At 43.2% G+C, this 10,502-nt stretch overlaps 1 protein-coding gene across 1 annotated transcript in view; it reads right to left on the minus strand.

Annotated features, from left to right (window-relative positions):
- Positions 1-7,698, minus strand: part of znrf1 (zinc and ring finger 1) — a 66,346-nt gene extending 58,648 nt beyond the window's left edge. The window contains exon 1 of the mRNA XM_004566150.6: positions 6,619-7,698. Coding sequence (XP_004566207.3) covers positions 6,619-7,012 — 394 coding nt within the window. The 5' untranslated portion in view covers positions 7,013-7,698. The remainder of the gene's footprint in view (positions 1-6,618) is intronic.
- Between the last annotated feature and the right edge of the window lie 2,804 nt (positions 7,699-10,502).

A 10,502-nucleotide genomic window follows, 5' to 3' on the forward strand; every position in this document is an offset into this window, starting at 1 on the left:
ATATTGATTGAGAAAAGCTGATATTATAAGCACTTTTGAGCTATTTTTAAATATATGAAGCCATTAAACAGCTATCAAAATCTGCTTTGAAGTTTGCAGGATCACTTCTTCTTTAAACATGAAACACTTCATCACGCCGCTTGTTACTGAATATCCAAATACCCGCTGCAGACACAACACAGCAGTTCCTCGCTGTGGGGTCCGACTCGCACAGATGCCCGTTGCCATGTGTTCTGTCAGCAGAGGGCTAGTGAGATGAAGCTGCTGCAAAAACATGAATGAACGTTGTAAAAATCCCCAAATCCAGACTCAAGCAGAAGCCACGTGATGCGGCTCAGCGTGTGGCCTGTTTGACCTCCACCTGCTGGGGACCGAACATGGATGCGAGGATGAAGCAACCTAACGCGATCTTGAGGCAAGATGTGAGGCGAGGTCATATTAAAATGCAATTGCAAAGCTCGTACTGGACTGTGTCATGATAAACATTAGCCTGGATCTCTTAGCATCTGAATAGCTCAGCGCACACACACACACACACACACACTTTTGCGTTATCACTGGCCTTTACTTGAATTTCAAAGACACAATCTGTTCTCCCTTGTGATGATGATTTTGAGGCTGGCATTGCTCTCCCCCTGCGCTCGCTCTCTACCGTGTTCACAAACACACACCGACCTCCCAAGGGCAAAGGGATGGAGGCACGTGTGGCCTGTCTGATTAACAGACATTTTCCACAGCAGATGTGTTTTCATCGAAGGATAAAACAAGGATTTGTGTATGTAGACGTATAGATACTGTTGGACCCTGTTGTGGAAGGTTTCCATGAAATAAAGCCTGCAGACGTGCGGTGAGCGATAGCTAACATTCTTTAATCAAAACACACAAAGAACAGACAACCAAGCCTGTGGAGAGCCTACATGACCGCGGGACAGACGATCAGCAGAGTCTCCCTGAGTCTAACATGGCTCTCAGTTAAATACCTTCTTCAGGAACAAAAGGCAGTACACAGCTGTTTCACACCTTAAGGTTCACACTCCCTTGCTACCTCCCAGAGTCCTCGAAGAGACAAAAGACTCTACCTGTGGAGCTGTCTGCTTCCCCCAACTTCCTTACTGGACCCCCACCATTTGTCTTACTGTGTGAGTGTGAGACATGTTAAAGTCCAGTGGCACCAAGACATCATACAATAAAATAATGTGATTAATACATAAGTAAAAGAAATTCCTATACAATCCTTAGAGGGACAAAGTGAGGATTGCTACTTCAGTCCCAGGTTGATACCAAAGGTAGTAGAGGTGGCGCACAGACATGTTTGTCCTTGTAATAAAAAAGGTGACTTATCTAAGTAGCTAAAAGGACCGAAAGGACATCCCAGCACTGTCGTTGGCTATTTTGTAAAATAATGATGACATCTGCATCTCTGGACATTTGTACAAGGAGCCCAAACTTCAAATGAGCTTCCAAATGTGGTAAAGCAGAGCCCTCATATAAAAAGAGGCAAGTGATTCAAGGAATCTATGGAAGGATTCTTATATTTACATCTGTATTAACCATTAATCCTGTTGCACTGGCACAGGGGCACCGTAGTGTCTTCAAACGTTCTCTTGTACTTCAGCAACATCTATACAGCAAATCTGACAGCAGATTCATAGAGAGCAACAAACAAATCATAAACTGTCTGTTTTAAAAAGATGGTCAGTCCGTTCTGGCGAACTCGATCGAGCTTTTCCAAGTCGCACCTGTGGCTCTTATGTTTTCGTCTCAGACGCCTAAACAGACCTGATTTGCAGAAGATATTCCTTCAAAGCCCATTTTATTATTGCATCTGTGTAATGCTACAGTTAAGCTTCATAATAAAAAAATTTAAGTAATCCATTTTACCAAGAAATGTGGCATTTTCATGGTCCACAAAAGCCACAAATGAGCATTCGTTTGAAGTGTGAGTATTTTTATCTGCTCTGGTATTTAAGAGTTTCCCTGTTTTTTTGGAAAAAAAATTTTTTCTAAATCATCGCTGAAGGATCATAAAGTGTGTTTGAAGAAGAACATGTACATGAGCTGATGCTGCACAGAGTTCGACATAACTTGGTGATTTTGTAATGGAGCAAATCAGTCTAACGAGATCAGCCGACAGTCTGCTCTTTGTCTTTAACCCAAACCTGTTAACACCATGAACACCATGAAAACTATATATATATTTCTGCTGCTCCTGCACTGCGTTATTTTTACTTTAAAAATTACTCTTTTGTCCATATTTGTCCACGAAATCAAAACAAAGTAACTCATGTTCTGTCAGAACTGCTACTTTTCACCTGCATCACAATCTTTTTAATTCAGCTTTATTTATATAGCAGAAAATCACAACAACAGAGTTTGTGAGGTTGATGTCGGTGTGAGAGGAAACTTAGCAAAGCTAACAATGACGTGAAATTTGAGAAAATTGACACAACTAGTTCATTTTAATAACGACTAACTCGATTTAGCGATAGCGCCACAAATAAGTAAAAACCTGTGTCCAAACACAAGGACGGGATGGGCGCAGCTTTTTACTTATAAAAACTAGTGCGAGGTAATCGTAGCTTGGATCCATGTGCTTCCCAGACTGTATGTAATACTGTAGAAGCAGCTCTAAACATTTAGAGTGACAGCCTGCAGGAAAAACCCAAAGTTCTACACCACGCTCACAGCTGGGAGCTGCCCCCTGGGGGAGCTGCAGACTTGTTCTGATAACACTTTAAATTAGCATTCCCAGCAGCAATCATTGCAGTCATGTCAATAAATAAATAGTGTATACCATAAACTTTATATTTAAATATTTTCCTTCCTAAATTTGAGCTGTAAAACAGATACAGATACATGAGCAATATGGTGAGCTGATAAAACATGTTTTCCCATCACTATGTTGTAACTGCGCCTCCCTGACAGCAGTTTTTAAATACACACAGAGGCTTGTTAAAATTCAGTTGCATCCGTCTTTTGCCTAGAATACAACAGAAGAAGGACGGGCAGAGCGTTTATCGTGACAGAGAGGATGTTGGGATTGGGTGAGATGGAGGCAGATGAGCCCAAAGGTGCAGAAACATGAAGACTACAGACACAGCAAACACCGGCCACTAAGAAAAAACACATATTCCACTCCCCAACCAGTTGCCAAGTGGTTGCTGCAAAGAGCGTGCTGCACCGCTGCAACCAATGCATTTGAAAAGGCGGAACTTTTATTTTCAAAAGCAAACTTCTCCGTTTCTGCTTTCACACTTTTAAGAGATTTCAACCTGCTTGACATGTTGTCATTTTCCATACTGACTGCTGCCAACTGCAGCAATCTGCAGGCAGCCTTGTACACCTCTTTAGTACCAAATTAATGGCAGCAACCTCCAGCCACGCACCAACCAGTCACAGCCATTTTTCCCTACAGACCAGCGGCTGCGTGTGAGGCCTTTGATTACAGACAGCAAGGTGAGACGCACTGCTTTGAACATTAAGATTTAATTGTGATGTTTTTGTCACCCTGCTGTTTTCAAAGAAAGAGAATCTGCTAGATGGGGTCGACCTCAGGTAATTAGAGTAATAAATCCTTTACGCTGTCTGATTTCAAGGGCAGTTCTTTTGATTGCTGGAATGGTTCAAGGCTTTTGGTAATAAATGTGCAGAGAAAGGAAGAAAACAAATCATACTGTGCAAAATAATGTTATGTAGTTACACTACTAGGACTATAGTATTATGTAGCATGATGCTACGTGCTAACAGCTTAATTGAACTTTAGGATGTGGTCTGATGAGAGTCCTGATCAGAACGACAGTGTAACGGTTTCCGAGCTGCGTGATTACATAAAGCATCTGTGCACGACGGGAATAAACACAAATTCCCACCTGACAAAAAAGTTCCTGCTAACCTTTGAAAACAAGTTGTGACCAAAGATTTTCAGGTCAATGAATAAATGAGAATAAAAGCTAAAAAAGCAGGCGACAGTGATCTTTTGATCTTGTCTATTAAATACAGACAGTTTCACGCATGGTTTTGGCTGACGGTGAAAAGCTCAGTGACGCTGATCATTTTGAACCGGGATGGACTTTTTCTGACAGATTACGGGCGTTTTCTTGCCGGGGCCCTTTGCGGTGGCACCCCACTGTGCGCTCGCAGTGGAAATAAATGAGGGTCCTGGATTTTCTGACACAGCTCTATTGTGGTTCTAAATGCAGCCAAGAAAAACACCCAGAATAAAACCCAGCCGAGAAAAGTTATAAACCAAAAGCCGTGCTAAAGCATAGACAGATGAAAAATAGCAAAACTTGCAACAAAAGCAACCAGTTTTTTTATTACAGCATTAAAATGGTGACATTTTGGTCAGAGCTGCCTTCCTCACATGCTAGTTTGCAACCTTCGTGTCACTTTTTCTGCCGTTTTGTAGTTGGAGCTGTTTTCTGACTCGGATAATTTTGCATGTTTCTGCAGCTCTTTGCATCTACCCTGCATCTCTTCAGAGTCACGTTACATTGTGTTATGGAAGTTTGGGATCTGTCTGTAGCTGTCATGCATCTCTTTTTAAATACTCTCCATCTCTCTATCATGATTTCTGCCTTCTCTATGAGCATTTTGTATGTTCGAGGCTTTTTTACATCTCTTTATATTTATTGTCCATATCTTTGTAACTGTTTCTACTTTCTGTATTGATGCTTTGCATCTCTATTTTGAGCTTATTTGTAGCTGTGGGCGTTTTATTTTTCTGTGCATTCGTTTTGTGTCTCTTTGCATATCTTTATGGTTATTTTGCATCTCATTATGGACATCTTATTTCTCTCTGTAGCTATTATGCACAGTCTCTTTATTGACGTTTTGTATTTTTGCATAACTTTATGTTTATGGTTGTTTTGTTTCTCCTTTCTCCAGTGATTTTGCATCTCTTTATGGACACTTTGGACCTCTTTGTGGTTTTTTGTGGTGGACTAATGGACCTATGTTCCCCTTAGCCTTGTGCACAGCAGGCCCTTCAGTAATCCTTCCATTCTTTATTGTAATGGTGAATGTACTGGTGTGAGTCATAAGCTTAACTTGGTGAACTCTACAGAAACCCAATAGATCTGCTGAAAATTAAAGGTTGTTCAGCCGTGACCATGCTTCTGCTTCCTGTCTGTTTAATATTTACATATTTTTGCTCATTTCTCCAGTTTTACACTCCGATCCTCCAACCTGGTTATGAGAGCACATTGGAGTCACCGGACAATGTAGGCCAGGTGCAAACAACATGTATACTGACATCCAACTCGTTATTCTCTTTCCATGAGCCGGTCAGAGCGCTGATAATGAGAGCCTGGGGACCAGGCTGAGGCTGCTTTGTGTAATGGAGAGAAGACAGTGTTTATAAGGTTCCTCAATTACTTATTAAATATTTGAATACACAAAGTTATACTACATCCAAAGATGGATATGTGGCTAAGCGTTGTTTCTGGTGGGTAAGGTTGGCTCCCTAAACCCCCAGACGTTTGCACTTGTATTTAAAAAAGATGACTCAGTTTGTGCAGTTCATACTACTAATCAACTGAAATCACATTTGTTATGTATGGTCATAAATCACGTATAACCAATGTGATTTGGTCATAAACTCAAATGAGTTTGACATGGCAGGTCTACACAGCTTATAATGTTACATGACCAGCTGTAAAATAATAATGATGATAACAATAAATTGTGTTTTAACACCACTGAAAGCGGTGAGATTGGCATTTCTAAGTGCAAATGACCCTCTAAGATTTCAGAAGGATCAGATTTATGTGCCAGCTGATTCTCTTTTCGTCTCTGAAGTGCTGCTGTTCCTTCTAAGCGCCACAGGAAACAGCCAAACTGATATTCACTGTGAGTGTGAGGAGGCGCCCGACATCAGACCTACATATACCTGTGAGTGTGCAGCTGTGTTCAGGCGCACACAGACATATTGTGCAGGGTGGTAAGCCGATGATGAGCATGAACAGCCCTCTCAGCCCTTCCTCCCCCCCATCCATCCTCCCTCCCTCTCTCCCCTATAATCGCTGGGCTAATTCACCCAGCCAGATTTGGCAACAGGCTTATTAGAGTCATTTCACACAACAAGCAATGACCTACGCAGACGGCGCAGCGGTGACTATGTTCTCCCCAAAACATCCGCACACAGAAATGAGCTTTAAACACATTTCATCACCAATGATGAAACATCGACATCTCCAGTTTCTTGCTGAAAAAATTCATCCCAGTGCCCCAGATTTTTTTTCCCTACAGCCAGCGGAGAGAACGTGAAGCACAACATGTTTTCCATACAGGGCAGTCTTATTTTTCTCAGACAAAAGCCTCCTTTCTGCTTGTTTCTGAGTGCGTCCTCGGGCTTAACTTCCCCGTGATGGCGGTGAAATTTATGGGCACCGCATTGGTGTCGTTCAGCAGCCTACCTGCAGGTAAACAAGGTAGGTGTCTGGCAGTAGGAGCAGGTGTCCGTGGGAATGTGTTCGTGCTTTTTTGTGTGATGATTAATCCGTCAGCCGTCCCCCGAATATCTGCTGGTTAACAGTGTGTGTGTGTGTGTGTGTGTGTGTGTGTGTGTGTGTGTGTGTGTGTGTGTGTGTGTGTGTGTGTGTAGCCTGCAGACCTTACCGCTGTGCGCGCTGAACCAGCGGGGTGCGATGTGCAGGGGCAAGGTGTCAGCCAGCGACCCCCGGGACCCCAGATACAGCACCCCGTCCGTGTGGTGCCCTCCGCCCCCAGTGTCCTGGTAGCCGGTCCCGTGAGGGGCCGCGGTAGTGCCCCCTGACCCCCCTCCGGCTCGATCCGAGTCCGTTCCTCTTGGGGTGTAGAAGCCGAAGGGCACGGCGGGACTGTGTTCGATGCCCATCCCAGCCACGGAGCTCACCGAGCGGCTCCGCAGGCCCATGGTGCCGCTCGGCCGGTAGTGACCAAAGTGGGCCGAGGGTGGCACCGCGCTGTCATCCGTAGAGACACCGGGAAAAGCACCCCGGGGCCGCCCCGCCGTGCTCTGCTTTCCCCCCATCCAAAGCGGGGAGAGGAGTGGGTGGGGGTTCTGGGTGGGTACAGGAGGGGGCTCGGCTCGATCCGCAGAGGGCAGGCTGTGCCCCCCTCCCCTCGCTCCTGTCTGTCTGTCGGCCTGCCTGCCTGCCTATCCGTCCGTGTGTGTCGGCAGGCTCGTCAGCTCTGACTCTCCGCAGACGCAACAGCCCGTTTCCCTGCTGAGCGGAACATGAGCCAGCCCTGACGTCTGGATTCACCTCACCCGCACACACCACCGGGAGGAACGAGCGGAGAGCGTTTGACTGACGCCGAAATCCGCGCTCCGCGAACAGATGCGCGCGCTGCGCTGCTGCCCTGCTGTCCCGGCTGGTTAACGCGGCTGTCTCATCGCAGGCGGCCGGCCCGGATCACAGCAGCGCCGCAGTGTTCCCTCCGCTGCTCTGCCCTCATCTGATCTCAGACATCGTGACAACTGTTGCTGTCTGTCTGACCGCCAGCAAAACGACGGTCTGTCTCTGACACACACACGCGCGCACACACACAAATAAATGACGTCGTCCGTCCGGTCTGGTGGGCTCGCTTTTTTTCCCACCCCCCGGAGATCGGGGTCACAGTGAAGCCGCTCCCCTGCGCTCAGATCGGCGCTCCGCTCCTCTCCGCTCCGCCTCAGCCGCTGCTGCTGCTGCTGGCCAGACAATGGACGCGCTTAGTGCGCAGGCTCGGATCATAAATACAGACAGTATGGGAGACAGATGCACGCCGTTTCTAATTCCCCGACATGGGATTGGCCTGTTTTTCTTTCTTTTTTTTTTCACATGTTGGATTATGGGGCATTTTAGGACAGGACAGGTGTGACGGCGGTGGAGGGGGAACGCACCAGGTAGCCGAAAGAAAAAGCAAACAAACAAAGGAAACAAAAGAACTGACATAAAAATACACAAAGACAGAATAATTTTAAACTGCTCTGATCGCTCGTTAGTTATCGTCCAGTATCTGTCCTGTCACAGATATATCGGCTCTAGCTATGAAGTTTCTACATTATCAGACAGTCACTTTATGGTTATCGTGGTATCGTGCTGGATTTTGGACGAATTGAGGAATAACTATCTATATGAGAAATTAAAAAATGTCACGAAACAGTCTGAAAATGATTTGAAAATCCAGTCAAGTCTTTAAGTTCTGATGATTTTCATGGTGGGCTGACCTCCAGAATAAAGTCCGTACAGCAGCATTAATATGTTTAATTCCACTGACATCCTTTCAGTTCACCTTTGCAAGGTAAAAGATGCAGCAGGATGTGGACCGAACCACTTTGAGGTTTATGAAGGGGAGTCCTTGTTTGTTAAAACTTTGAACTCTATTGTTTTTACAACTCCAGAGCTGTATATCATATTTTTGTGTTCACCATTATAAAACTATGGTTTACAATGATGCACTGAGGAGGAAAGCACTGTATATAAACAGTCACAGGTCTTAAAGAGTCTGGATTAAAACATTCTGGGAATATATCTGAATGGTTGGTGAATCCCCTCTCAGATTAAATTCTTAATTAAAACATTAATTAACCCCTTTTCTTCTGCATCGTCGATGCTCCTCTGCTGCTGCCCCACAAGGTCAGGCCTTAAGTCTTTAGTCCTGCAGACTGATGTCATTACCAGGCTATTCACAGATTTTGCCACCATCCTGTATGCTAAGTTATTGGGATCACTGGTGACCATGTTTGGTTTGGGATTAGGCCTGCTCCGTTTAATCCTGCATGTGTGTGTCTGTGTGTGTAATTAGGCTGGTTATATTCTCCTTGGCTCTTTGTTCTTCCACAGTAAAACAAAGTCAGACTCGTGCAGCCTTCTTGGGTTTACTACCCAATAAGGTAAACTATTGTTGAGTACTTACAGTACAGTAGGTGTTAATCTATCCCGCTATAATGACAGCAAGCCTATAAATGGATCCCTCTCTGCTCCACAGGCATGTAAACACACACAAAGCCAGACACACACAATCAGCTCCAGCTGATTTAAAGCACCGCTGCAAAATAGTGGAATAAGGGATAAAAACAAAAATACAGCTTAAAGTAAAAAATCCCTGAAATGAGGGGCAAAGGTCAAAATACAGGCCACATTATTAAATCAGGCTAATGAATACATTGTTAAAGAAACAGTGGTAATGTACAGCTCCATGGTTAGCTACTATTAATAAATAATTATCTAAAGGCACCAAGTTATGATGACATATTGTGACTATTCTAGATAAAGGAATAATATAGACTACAATAGCCCTTTATTGTCATTGTACATGTACAACACAAACTGTGAGGGCTCCTCATGAACTCACAATAATTAAAAAAAACTGGGTAGAAGGAGTCGGGGGTAATATTTCGAGAAAAATGTTTTTTAGGGCTTAAAGTCATACATTTATAATAAAACACTGAGAAATCTTAGAGGAAGATTAAAAACCTGAATATTCTATAAGATTACAAAGGCTGCTGTCCAGACCCTGCAAATTCAAGGAATATGGGAACCAGAACAACATACAGAAATAATAAATATAAATGTAAAATTTATTTTCTTCCAAAGAAAATAAAGATTTTTATTTATTTATTTTATTAATTTCAGAATAGCCCCACGTCTCATCCCATTACAGCTGCTGTGATAGGCTCTAATGCAGTACTAAGAAGTAATAAATAAGCAAATATGGATTCAATTAGTCAGTTAGACATGAAATATTTAATTCACTTGTAGTTTTGATTTTCAGTATTAATGCTCATAAAGGTAATGGATGAACGCTTAAAACAGTTATGATGACAGCATTCAAAATGTAAAAACAGTTAAGTAAATGTAAAGTATATAATAACAAAGCAAAAAAATGAGCCATGTTAGATAAATATAAAACACTGAAACATGAGCAGTGTGTTGGTGATTATACTAATATGACAGGTCTGGATAAAAGGCCCAAAATGAGTAGAAATCACTGGTGTAGAGGTTTAACATGAGATCTTAGTAACACTGATAACAGACAACTTCACACACAGAATGTAAAATGACTAAAAGAAACAAGGTTTGCTACACAGTCTCCACACAGGAAAAATTAGAAGAGGAAAAACTGCTTTTTGACACAGAGGATAAGAAATCAACTTGTTAGTAAAACTAAAATGCTTCCCTTGCTTCTCATGCTCTCTCTCTCTCTCTCTCTCTCTCTCTCACACACACACACACACACACACACACACACACACACACACACACACACACACACACACACACTGCACCAGTATAATAAAAAAAATCAAGCTCACAAAAACACAGTGTAAGCAGGTTCTCAGCCAGTTTTCTTTTTAATAGTTCCAGCGAATCCATAACCAAGAAAATTTTAGTGCCACCTTTTAACAAGTTGCCCATATACATTTAATACATTTATAAAGGAAACGTGACTTCTAACTTTATTTAATGTTAACAAATTTGACATGTTTGGTCCGCAGCTGTGAAGAATCTGAGTCAAAAATCTGTTTATTAAAG

The sequence above is a fragment of the Maylandia zebra genome, linkage group LG7 (genome assembly GCF_041146795.1).
Source record: "Maylandia zebra isolate NMK-2024a linkage group LG7, Mzebra_GT3a, whole genome shotgun sequence".
NCBI lineage: Eukaryota > Metazoa > Chordata > Actinopteri > Cichliformes > Cichlidae > Maylandia > Maylandia zebra.